The sequence below is a fragment of the Scardinius erythrophthalmus genome (assembly GCF_964197995.2).
Source record: "Scardinius erythrophthalmus genome assembly, chromosome: 8".
Classification (NCBI taxonomy): Eukaryota; Metazoa; Chordata; class Actinopteri; order Cypriniformes; family Leuciscidae; genus Scardinius; species Scardinius erythrophthalmus.
In genome coordinates this window covers 3,406,498-3,418,768 of record NC_138228.1, presented here as the reverse complement: position 1 = coordinate 3,418,768, position 12,271 = coordinate 3,406,498, and the positions used below count along the sequence as shown (strand labels likewise).

The 12,271-nt window shown below is 35.7% G+C and overlaps 1 protein-coding gene across 1 annotated transcript; it reads right to left on the bottom strand.

Moving 5' to 3' along the window:
* Positions 1 to 2,620: 2,620 nt before the first annotated feature.
* gpib (glucose-6-phosphate isomerase b) lies at positions 2,621 to 11,707 on the bottom strand. The gene is made up of 18 exons (XM_081372715.1): positions 11,535 to 11,707; positions 11,068 to 11,158; positions 10,905 to 10,973; positions 9,967 to 10,086; positions 8,994 to 9,077; positions 8,661 to 8,807; positions 7,988 to 8,059; positions 7,861 to 7,905; positions 7,216 to 7,269; positions 6,736 to 6,796; positions 6,613 to 6,656; positions 5,934 to 6,086; positions 5,735 to 5,864; positions 5,583 to 5,659; positions 4,981 to 5,109; positions 4,366 to 4,441; positions 4,215 to 4,281; positions 2,621 to 3,117 (listed from the first exon to the last, which is right to left on the bottom strand). Exons 1-18 carry the CDS (start codon positions 11,651 to 11,653, stop codon positions 2,994 to 2,996), a joined length of 1,662 nt encoding a protein of 553 aa, XP_081228841.1. The 5' UTR covers positions 11,654 to 11,707; the 3' UTR covers positions 2,621 to 2,993.
* Between the last annotated feature and the right edge of the window lie 564 nt (positions 11,708 to 12,271).

Below are 12,271 nucleotides of genomic sequence, written 5' to 3'. Positions count from 1 at the left end.
GAAATCTACCTCAAACTGAAAAAACAAATAAATAAATAAATAAAGGGAAACATTTGAGTGACAAAATGCTGTAGTTAAACATGGATCCAGCTTGAAAATGGGATAGTAGGGATTCACCAAATTGAGTTGGTGTATAGATATTAAATGTGTACATAATATAGAATCAAAATGTGTTAAAAGGTCAAAATATTCAATAAACTTAACTATTAGTTATAAAAAATATATCTAAGAACATTATTTACGTATTTAAATGCAATTCATATCATATAGTGTGACAAAATAATCATGTGGTGTGACAAGAAAACCCTGTCACACCTTATGATTTTGTGTCACACCATATGAGGTTTCATGTACTTAGCATGACATTAAGCAATGTGCTTTTATGCTAACATGCTAAAACCATGGTAACTACAATATGACAATATAGTTTTGAAGGTAATTTTGACTGAAAAGTAATTTCATTTGGGCATTTTTGTGTAAAATGAGTCACACCAAAAGACAGCGCAAAAGGGAACTGAAGCAGGAGTGCCGGATATACTTGATTTTTTTTAAACCATGAAGAGAGAAAACTCTAATTGTAACTTTCAGTGTCCTTCTGAGGTGTTGTTCTTCCTCCTGAAAGAAGGAGGACCCCCACACCCCAAAGATCTCCAAACAATTGCCCTTTTAAAAAAGGGAATATGGCGTCACACCTAATGATATCCATTTCCGGGACAAAACGTTTTAGTTAAGGGCTGATTCAAAATATTATGCCTGAACTTTTAGTCAAGCAGACTCACAAGTAGACATCTGGGATATCAATATATGATTTAATAAACAGAAAATGAATTAATTTTCTTGTTTTTATTCAAAATCAAAATTTGTGAAATGTGCTTGGGACAGTCACGCCATATGAGTTTATTCTGGTTTGGCTGAAAATTGTGAAAAAATGGAAGATTAAATCCATGAATGCTCTGTATGTCCATATAAAACAGCACTTTCTGAACAATATCACCACAGTTTTTGATATATTTTTCTATAATTTACTTAACATTGACACATTGGACCAAAAAAAGGCCATGTCATGTCAACCACCCATATATATATATATATATATATATATATATATATATATATATATATATATATATATATATATATATATATATATATATATATATCATCCCGCACATGCTAAAAATATATCTGGAATATTATATATGTATATATGTGTGTGTGTGTGTGTGTGTGTGTGTGTATATATATATGGGTGTTACTATAGGAAATAAATAAACATTTGCTAATCTAGTTGTTATCGAACAAAATGCTAAACTTTAACATAATGTACAAATGACCTTTGATATAATTCTTATTAATATTTATATATTTTTTTAAAGTGAATTTTGACAATTTAGTTAAGTTATACTATTTATAATAATTGTAGAATACCGATGACAGACCAAGCAGAATCCCAGTAGGAGAGATTCATCTGAAAGTTAAAATGATTCTGTGACATAGGCATATGAATAATTGCCTATATATTAATTGAAGATATGTCATAATTGCAACACTAAGAACGCATATTGAATGTTTCATTAACCTAACCTATAGGTTTTAATGAAAGCAAAGATGTCTGAAATGTACATCTAATTCATGGAAATACTGAATAATAACCCCATTAATTACAATAATTATTACATTACACAAATAATAACATTAGTCACTTTGGGCCTTCAGTGCTAATTCTTAACCCATCTTACCCCAAGGGTCTAATTTTTATCTTTTTACTTCAAAATAAACACTATAACTAAACATGAATGTGTCCACAAATCCCTCATTAACAAAATAGCCTAAAAAAAACTTTGATATTCAACATAACACAGTGTCATAGTTCACTATTTTCCAGAGACACAAAATTAGATCAATAATTCTCAAAACTGTTTCGGCTGACTAAATCTCACAAATGCTGATATTCAGATGAAAAATAGCAAAGACATTCATTAAAAAGCGCTGAGATTAGATTTTGTGTCAATTACGGTCAGGAGAAAAAATTAAGGTGATGGGTCATCTTACCCCGACTTACCCTATATTGTAGGCGAAAAACAGTATGTGACTAAATAAGTATGTCCAATTCATAAAAGAGTCGGCAAAAAGTACACGGATGACCTACTACTGAATGAAATGTGCAACTGACGCTGGATGATAATGATAGTGTCACATGATAATGACATCATGGAGAATGTAGTATGTCCAGATTACTCTCATACTATATGAAACACTTTTTTAGCGGTCATGAAGTATTTATTCAAAACAAGTTCCTACTCAAGACTGTGCGATTTCGGAAGTTGAGCACATTGCATTGTGGGATACATTACAGTATCCACTGCAGTGTGCATTTACATCCCAGACAGTAGCATAGTGTCGGCCCAGATCCGGCCCACATCTGGTACGCGGGGAATCCACATGTACAGGGTCTGGGCCGACACTATGTTGCTGTCTGGGATTTATGGATTTGGCAAATTCTTATATCCAAAGTGACTTAGATTGCAGTGTTTACATTTTATCAGTTCATGCGTAGTGTTCACACTATTTTCTGCTCAAATGATGATATTTTTATGACAATATTCTATTTGAACAGAAGTTCAGAGCAAAGTGATTTATTTTGGGGGGAAAAACAATCCCACTTGTGATGAAACCAGAAACTTTCATGAAGTACAAACTGTAAAACACGTGGTGCTTCAGATGAGGGATATTTCACAGTTTGGTGTAACAAAGATGGTAACTTTTTTTTACTTATGCATAATCATAAATTAACAATACTGCATATTTATGGTTACACAATAATGCGTTAACTGTCTGTTAAAAATAAACTACATTATAGTTTATAATAGGCAACATTTAAAAATGTTGGTGCAACCCTCAGTTTTTGTGCCGTGTGCTTTCAGAAGGTTGGTGTGGTTTTGGGGTGCAGCAGGGGATTCTGGGAAAAGGTGAAGCTTCTCTTCCTGGTTCATTCAAGCGAAGTTCTTCTTGAGGAAGTTGATGAGGCCGTTGGTGGATGAATCGTGGGAACTGACCTCTGCAGAATCCTGAAGCTCGGGTTCGATCTTCTTCGCCAGCTGTTTCCCGAGCTCCACGCTGAGAATAGAGAGAAGCCAGACGTGAATATGTATCGAAATGAGTCTGGAACTAAAACTAAAACCGTAAGAGAACATTTTTGTTACTTGAAACAGTTCAGTTTAGTTGTTTTAGTTTTGTTTTCATGGACATTTAGTTTATTTTTCATTATTGTTTACGTATGTTTTCATTGGTTGCCATGGTTACTCATTGTTTCATTGATTTCTCACACCTGTTCCTAGTTTAGATCATTAGTTCTCTTTAGCCCTCAGTTTAGTTGGTCTTTGTCTGGTGTTGAATGTTGCGTCGTTTCTCGTGTTTTTTTATTCTCTTTTGGTTTTGTAAAATAAAGCTACGTCTCGTCTTCTTCCTCATCCTGACCATGACATTATTTTCATTTAGTTTATCATTTTCATTTAGTTTAACTTGATGTACTAAACAATAGTGATGTGAGAAACAAAGCTTTTCAATACTCTGAATCAATTGAATCAATTCCTTCAAAATGATTCACTGATTTAAAGTGCTGGAAACGCCACACGCTGGTGACCCCTGCTGGCCAAAACAGTGTAAATGCAACGAAAACTCAGCATTAAAGGAGAACTCCGGTCAATTTTAACATTGAGCTCCTTTTTTTGTAAATTTGGAGTGCTGTCAATACAGAGAACAACGACAAAAATCGGTGTTGCCTACACCATGTTATCCTCTTTTTAAAATTTGCACCCTGTTGACTTCAATGGGGCAAGTACTAAACCTGCTTTTAGCCTCTTAACATCCTTGATGTGTCATTACAAGTGCACAGCCAATGTGAGTGATTCCTTCAGAGTGAACACGAGTGAATCTGACTAGATGTGAAAGATATGTATGAAAATGATGTTATTTAAGCCAGCGCAAATACCTGTATTTACATCCTGTTTTCGGTCGAAGTCCACAGTTGTCGATTGCCGAGTTCACGCACGTGATCATAGGTAACTAAACCTGTGTGTGAACTCGACAATCGATTACTTTGGACTTCCTATTATTAAAAACTAATAATAAAATATCACTGGTCTGGTAATAATAGCACCTTAACGCATCAAAACTCAATTTATTAAATCATATTCATACATTCGCTGACTCACCCCCACTGATCAAAACTGTTGATTTCCCACATGACGCCCTGAATGAAGATCTTGTGTTCATACATGGCTGTTAAGAAAGGTCAGAGGTCAGGAACCTGCAAATCTGATGATATCTAATACACTAAAACATTTCAAACTGCGTTTAACCCACCAATTAGAACGCCTAGAGTATACGGAGACAACTTTTTGAAGATGATGGAGTTCGTTGGCTTGTTTCCTTGAAATACCTGGACAGAAACGGATGGATTATGTTCTAATGCTGCTGCAATACTCAGAATTCAGCTGTGTTCAAAATGTAGTATTGCTTATACATTGTATAACAGCTATTTTTTAATAATAGCATCTGAAATTATCATTACGCAATGATAAATATTCAAATAGTAGGATTCTAAATTGTTCTTCACTATGTTGCATGTGATTTGCACATTATAAAATATTATAAATGATCAAATAAAAATGTTATTTATTTAATATTAAATAAATAAATTTAATTATAAGTTTGCATGGAAAATCTGGAACCAAATCGTGAGTCAACTTGCTTATTTATCACACTGGAAATTGAAGGTCATGATGTGGGAAACATTATCTCATACACTATATAATATAAACTATATAATATGGGTATTCATACAGAAAATCCACAAACTGTGCATATTCTACATGCTGCGTGAGTATTAAGAGTAGTGTGGTGGTGTTTCTGGGATGTAGTTGTGATTTGTGTCATGTAGGGGTCAGTATAAGCCAGGGGTTGACTTTCTGTTCTCACTTTGTGTGGTAGAATACTCTCTAGTTTCTCTCCGCTCAGTCCTCCAGCTTCCAGCTCTTTCTTCGCCTCTTCAGTCGTCTTTCCCTTCATCAGTGCCTCGGTCTGGGCTAGGAAGTTCGCCACCAGGATCTACAAGTCAAATCACATTTATTAATATAGCATTTAATACTGTACAATACAGATTGCTTCAAAGCAGCTTTACATAAAAAACAACAACAAAAAACAGGAAAATAAAAGTTAAAGTAACAATGAAATCAAAATAGACAATTCTTGTTTTTATTTATTTAGTCATGATTTTGACTTTTTAAAGTCGTGATTTTGACTTAATATGTCATAATGTTTGACTTTTTATATGATAATTATGACTTTTGAAGTCATAATTTCAACTTTTCATCTCATAATCACAACTGTCATAATTTCGACTTTTTATGTCATAACTTATGAATTATGTCAAAACTTGCACTTAGTATGTCATATTTATGACTTAGTTTGTCATAATTATGACTTTTTATGTCATTATAACAATGTACTAAAGCATGATTAGTTTTTCCCTATGTCTGAAATGGGCTTCAGTAAACCACTCGGCGACCTCAGCTCGGTACCTTGTGGTGAAGGCTGTTTCTGATTGGATTTTGAGTCTGGGCAGGAATGAGGAAGTCAGCAGGAATCATGCGGGTTCCTGTTGAGGAGACAGAAGGGTCAGACAGACGCCCCTCGTTCTGTATGTCAGATTGAGCAGGTCAGCGAGTTGAACCTTGGTGGATCAGCTGGTAGAAAGCGTGCTGTCCGTTAGTTCCCGGTTCACCCCACACGATCGGCCCGGTGTGATAGTTCACCTTGTTACCCTTAGTGGTGATGTACTTCCCATTAGACTCCATGTCACCCTGTAAAACCACAGAATTAGATATAGCGTACTCCAACAAAAGCTCTATGCAGGAGTGTGTGTTTTCTACCTGTTGGAAGTACGCAGCGAAGCGGTGCATGTACTGATCGTACGGCAGAAGGCAGTGTGTCTCCGCCTGGAAGAAGTTGATGTACCAGATGCCCAGCAGAGCGAGCAGAACGGGTGCGTTCTGATCCACAGGGGCCGTGCGGAAGTGAGTGTCCTGCCAGAGATTTTAAGCACGCTTTTAAAAAGAGATCAGCACGGGATGCATTCAACAGATCAGTAAAGTTTATAGATTTCTATTTCAAATAAATGCCTTTGTATTCATCAAACAATCCTGAAAAAAGTTTCCATGAAAATCTGAAGCAGCACGACTGTTTTCAACATTAAATAAATGTTTTTGATCATCAAATCATCATATTAGAGTGATTTCTGAAGGATCATGTGACACTGAAAGACTGGAGTAATGATGCTGAAAATTCAGCTTTGATCACAGGAATAAATTACACTTTAATATATATTCACATAGAAAACATGTATTTGAAATTCTAATAATATTTGACATTTTAACTGCATTTTTAATTGTTTTTTTTTTAATTACAAAATCTTATCAGCCCCATACTTTTGAAACGCACGTGTATCTGCAGGTCATTATACAGAAATGTTTGACTTTGAATTTGAATATTTTAATTCAGTTTGCTAATGAAGGTCAAATACTGATAACGTCCTCCAGTAATAAAACCCACCATCCAATGAGCTCCAGCCAACAGCTTCTCGAAGTTCTCGAATCCTGCGACAGAAGAGATCAGACAGACGCTTGAGAATCTCTCACACTCATCGTCTGACACGAGTCACATGATAACACTCACCGATATGAAGTGCAATAGACAGCCCGATAGCAGACCATAAGGAATATCGGCCGCCGACCCACTGAAATCAAAAAAGAGGCACAGTACAGAACAGCACACAGAGTGATTATGCATTATTAGATGTTCACTCAAGTTCTGTAAACATACTAATCAAGCTTTTCTTTACTTGATCAAACATACAGTAAGCTGAAGAGCTTATAGTGTCCATGATAAACGGGATTGTAAGGAACCTTGCCCTTTAAATATCAACAATGTGAGTAAAAGTATCCCGTCGGCCTTTCCAGTGACCTGCGCTCGGATAAGGTCAGGATCATGAATAACTGCGAGTCAGTCGAGAGACTCTGGTTACCAGCAGCTGCTGCTGTGAGCTTACACACACACACACACACACACACACACACACACACACACACACACACACACACACACCTACTTCAACAGGGCAAAAATAACTCAGGCCCTTGACGGACACACACTCACGTCCCAAAACTCAAACATGTTCTCCGGGTCGATGCCGAAGTCCTTCACTTTGGGCTGAAACACAGAATGGAATAAAGTTGGTCTGAGAACTTAAAAAATCTGATGCAATATTTTCAAATGTCTGCTTTTTTAAAGGGGTCAGGTCATGTTTTTATTGATTATGTTTTCTCCCTGATATGTCTATAATATAATGCTGGTCAATTAGTCGTAATCTGGTCATAATTTAGTCTCTTTGACAATTTTTTTTTTTTTGCTACTGTATCTTTAAGACACAGAACCAAAAAAACAAATGACAAAAACACAACAACAAATATTTATGAAAACTATAATATCTCTCAATGATACTAAAATAATAAAATGCATTTTTTCAAGTGCTTCTTCTATGTAAATGGCTTTTTAAAAAGAAATGATTTGATCTAAAGCACTGTGTAGGAAGTGTATTATAAATAATCTTGCTTTGCCTTGCCTTAAACATTTTTTTGCAGTTTCGTTTCAATAAATGCTGTTTTTGGTTTGTTTTGAGTTTTGAAAGTTACAATATGATTAACTAGTACAATGAAGTGTTTCATTTTTTCATACAAGTTTTATGGAAAATGTAATTCCTGATGATATGAGCCCTTTACATCTAAACTAGAATGAACTTACTCCATTGGTAGAGAGCGCCACGAAATGCTTGGCAACTGCAGATTTCTGTGAGAATGATAAAAACGACAGACAAATCAATGCGTGGCACAGACGCCTCATACATGTCACTGTCAGAGATGCGACTCACGTCTTTGGCGGCCAGCAGGAACCATTCCTTCGCTGATTCAGCGTTTGTGATGGTTTCCTGAGTCGTGAATGTCTGAGGAAGACAAACAGACAACAAACTACTTCACAACTTTATCATTATGATGCATATAATATCAAATTGATTTTGTTGCTGTTTGAGCATGAAAAAGCTCTGCAAAGCTCCAGTTATTCTCTACTGAAATGCCTCCATTGTAGTCTTGAGTTTCTTCCGGGAACGAACATGTCACAGTACTCCTCATTTAAATAATTCATATGCAGAATAAAGGGGCGGGGCCTGGTTGAGTTAGTTAGTAGTGTGTTAAACTGGCGGTTATGGAAAGGGGCGGGGCATTTCCCAAACACGCTCGAAGTGCTCAACCAATCACAACACACTGCTCCAGCTGACCAATCAGAGCACAGTGTGCTTTTCAGAAGGAGGGGCTTCATAGAGACAGGAAGTAAACAGAGCGTTACTGACAGACTGGGAAGAGAGGAGCCGCAACAATGGAGAATATGAGGAAAATAATCAACATTCAAGCAGGAAAACCTGTTCTAGTAGAGCACAGAAACAACATCAAGAAAAGTGCATAAAATGGCCTCTTTAAAATGTTTATTTCCCCTGCTTGTTTGTGTATCTCTGCTAATGCTGTAAAATATGTTTATTTTCTGAATACCTTCGATGCGACAATGAAGAGTGTGGTCTCAGCGTTGAGTTCAGCCAGAGTCTTAGCGATGTGCGTTCCATCGATGTTTGACACAAACCAGACCCGAGGTCCGCCTTTAGAGTAGGGCTTCAGGGCTTCTGTCACCATTAAAGGACCCTGAAACAAACACACACACACATATATATTTATAGTATTCATTTTTCACAGTATATAAAAACAACTATATAGATGCCTGTACAATTTTAGGATTGGGATCCTTGGCATCTAAAAGATTGAAAACCCCGATCTAGAACACCAAAGCAGGAGGAAAAGAATAAAATATAGAGTTTTGATTTCACAAACCAGATCAGATCCACCGATGCCGACATTGACCACATCAGTGATGGATTTCCCAGTGTAACCCTTCCACTCGCCACTGCGGACTTTCTGTGGCGGGAAGAAAAACCTGTGAGTTATAATAGCATCCTGGTGTCACGTTCAGCTGTTGTTTTAGCTTCGTTTTCATCGACTTTTAGTTTGTTTCTCATTCTTTCCTGTGTTTCCTTAGTTTTCTTGTTTATTAAAGTCCCCCAGTAGTCAATAATTTTATCCCTTAAAACTCATCTTTGATCACCAAAATTACATTTAAACATTTTCCTTGAAAATTTTTTCTTCATGCCTTAAAATATCTTGAATGTAACTCGACACCCTTGCCTCATTTAGTATACGCGGTTTAATAAATATGCACATGAGCCCCGCCTCCACTCACTCACTCACTCAGAGATCCACTTGTTGAGGATCACACGTTGATCTGATTGGTTACAAGGTAGTTTGTGATGTCAGAAACACCAGCGATTTCAAAGCGTGTTTTTGAGACTGTCTTTGGTTCACTGCAGTTTTAAGGAGAAAATACTCAGCAATGCTGTCGACTTATGAATTTACACATGGTTTGTCTTAAAGCATATTAAAAACACCACACAGACATAAACAACATTAAAAGCTTGATTTTCACCACAGGGGACTTTAAGTATGTTTTCATTGGTTGTCATGGTTACTCATTGTTTTACTGATTTCTCACACCTGATCCTTGTTTCGTTCACTGAGTTCACTCTGTAAATATTGGCTGCGTTCGAAAACTTAGGCAGCTGACAAATGCCTTCAGGTTTGTGTATATCTGTCTTTTGTTTTGTTTAATAAAGTGACTGCTGCATTTAGATCTGCTTCACTCGCACACTAGCCCAAAAACGACACCTGGTCTCTGCTAAAACACTTTACTTGCTCAGTGTTTACCTGTATTATTATTGAACAGCATCCCATCATCAGATATGACACTCACATGACAGAAGCCCTTCATCTTCTCCAGAACCTTGTTCACCTCTGGCATCACGTCTTTCCCATCCACGTTTATGGGTGTGTTTGAGCGGTTCCTCAGGGCCACGTGGAGAACAGCTCGACCCTGTAGACGACACAATCATCATGCAATGCTTACAGTTATGATTTATGCATTTGCCAGACACTTTAATCCAATGCAACTTGCACTGCATTCAAGATTTAAGTTAATGCATTTCCCAAGAATCAAACCCATGTCCCTGTTGTTGCTACTAGACTGTATATAAGAACTGCAAGCATTTTACAAGTGCATCTTACATTTAAAAATGTGAATCGTGGTAAGACTTTATAATAACTGCATGCTATGAATCTCTATTTAGGCATTTGTAAACAGTTAATCATTTCTAAAGCATTAATAGACATAAGAAGTTTATAAATACAGCTATACATGATTTATTATTGATTTATAAGCATATCTATATTGTTTAATAATTGTATTTTCATATTTTATTAATGATCAATTTATAATTTCTAAATATTACATTATTTACAAACCAGTTATTTAGAAGTTGTCAGTGGTTCATAAGATTTAGAAAGTGCATAATGAACTATTTAAATGTATTTTTATACATCTTATTATTCAGACATATAGTAAGTTACTCAGTGTGTTAATAAATGCTTTATTAACATGTATTTCTACTGTAATTCATGATTATTTCAGGTAGTTATAAAACATTTAGTAGTTGTCAGTTAACTATTTCTGCGAGCTCATCTACTATTTATGCATCAAAAAGCTTTTACAAAAGAGATTAATTAATTGTTTATTAATGCTTTAAAAATTATGAATGAACTATTTACTAATGATTCATAGCATGCAGTTATAAAGTGTTACCAGAATTATTTATAGCACAAGTATCCATCAAAAAACACAAACATATGAAATACCTCAGTGAAATTAATCTTTTCTCCTGAGAACATCTTGTCTCTGGACGCCTCCACACCACGAGACTTTGCCTAGGATAAAGCGAATCAGAATATTAACAATAACATGTGAGGAAGGATAACTCTATTTAATTCTCATGAAACATTCATCTCTTCAAAACTTTACCAGCTCCACGAGCATCTTCATAACCTCTTCATTTATACGGTTCTTAGAGTAATCCAGCAAGATGTCTCCTTCATCTGTTTTTAAAGTTAAGCTGTTAAAAGAATACAAACATCTCACTTCTTCAGATGAACTCTTGGTTACAGAGGAAAACAAATCAAGCTGAACTCATGCAAAACTGAGACTCAAGTTAAAATTACACATAGAAAATACATACAATTCATAAATACACACTTACTTAACACATTTTATGCCATTTTGTAAAGTTTACATTTTAAAAGTTATGAATTAGATGTGTGGTTTGATAATGATTGACAGGACGGCAAAAAACTATTGTAATTGTGACCCCGCCCACTAAATTTACTGCATGATCTGTGAAGGTCAATTATATTTTTTATAAATTAAATATTACTTTAAATAATGATGATGTTTCATGCAGAATAGTTACATAAATAAATAAAGTAAATTACCTGAACTTTTGAAATCGGTTTTTATCAGCCTCGAACATCTGCCTCATGTTGAGATTCGCGGCGTTTGATTTGAACCATTTTTCTAGATTCTGAAAGTTTGGGTCGCTTGTCAGTCCCATCGTGACGTGTATCAGACCGAACCTGTGAGTGTGTGTGTGTGTGTGTGTGTGTGTAAGACTCTCCGGCTGAACTGAACCCAAATGTCACAGATCCACCTTATGAGGGGCGAAGAAAGCAGCTGATCTGCTCAACACACCCCTTCATTCACACACACACACACACACACACACACACACACGCACGCACGCACGCACGCACACACACACATCTCTATATATTATGTACTGTATAATATATTGTATTTATTAAATCAAATTTGGCCTAAACACACACGCACACACGCACACAACACAATATGTAAATATAACTTTACATTTGTGTCTGGAAACAATCTACAAATAGCAACATGATCCAGTGATTGATTGTGGCGCCATCTATCGATCTCTCATGTGAAAGACACTGAATATTGTGTTTGTTGAAACATTGAACACTAGGGGACACAGGAGTCCATCACATCAATCACACTCTCAGTCATCTGTGGCTGGGGAAATTAAAATTAAATTAAAATTAAATTAAATAATATAATAAAAAATACAAAGTAAAATAAAATAATAAAAATGAAATAAAATAAAGAATATGAAACAATAAAAAATAAAATAAAGCATAAGAAATAAAAT

Excerpts from the sequence above, each read along its gene's own strand:
- gpib (XM_081372715.1), bottom strand. The coding sequence starts at position 11,653 with ATGGGACTGACAAGCGACCCAAACTTTCAGAATCTAGAAAAATGGTTC. Across the intron at positions 9,078-9,966 it reads AGATGAAGGGCTTCTGTCAT|AAAGTCCGCAGTGGCGAGTG; the intron begins GTGAGTGTCATA and ends TTCCCGCCACAG. Across the intron at positions 4,442-4,980 it reads AGAGTATTCTACCACACAAA|GTATTTCAAGGAAACAAGCC; the intron begins GTGAGAACAGAA and ends GTTTCTGTCCAG.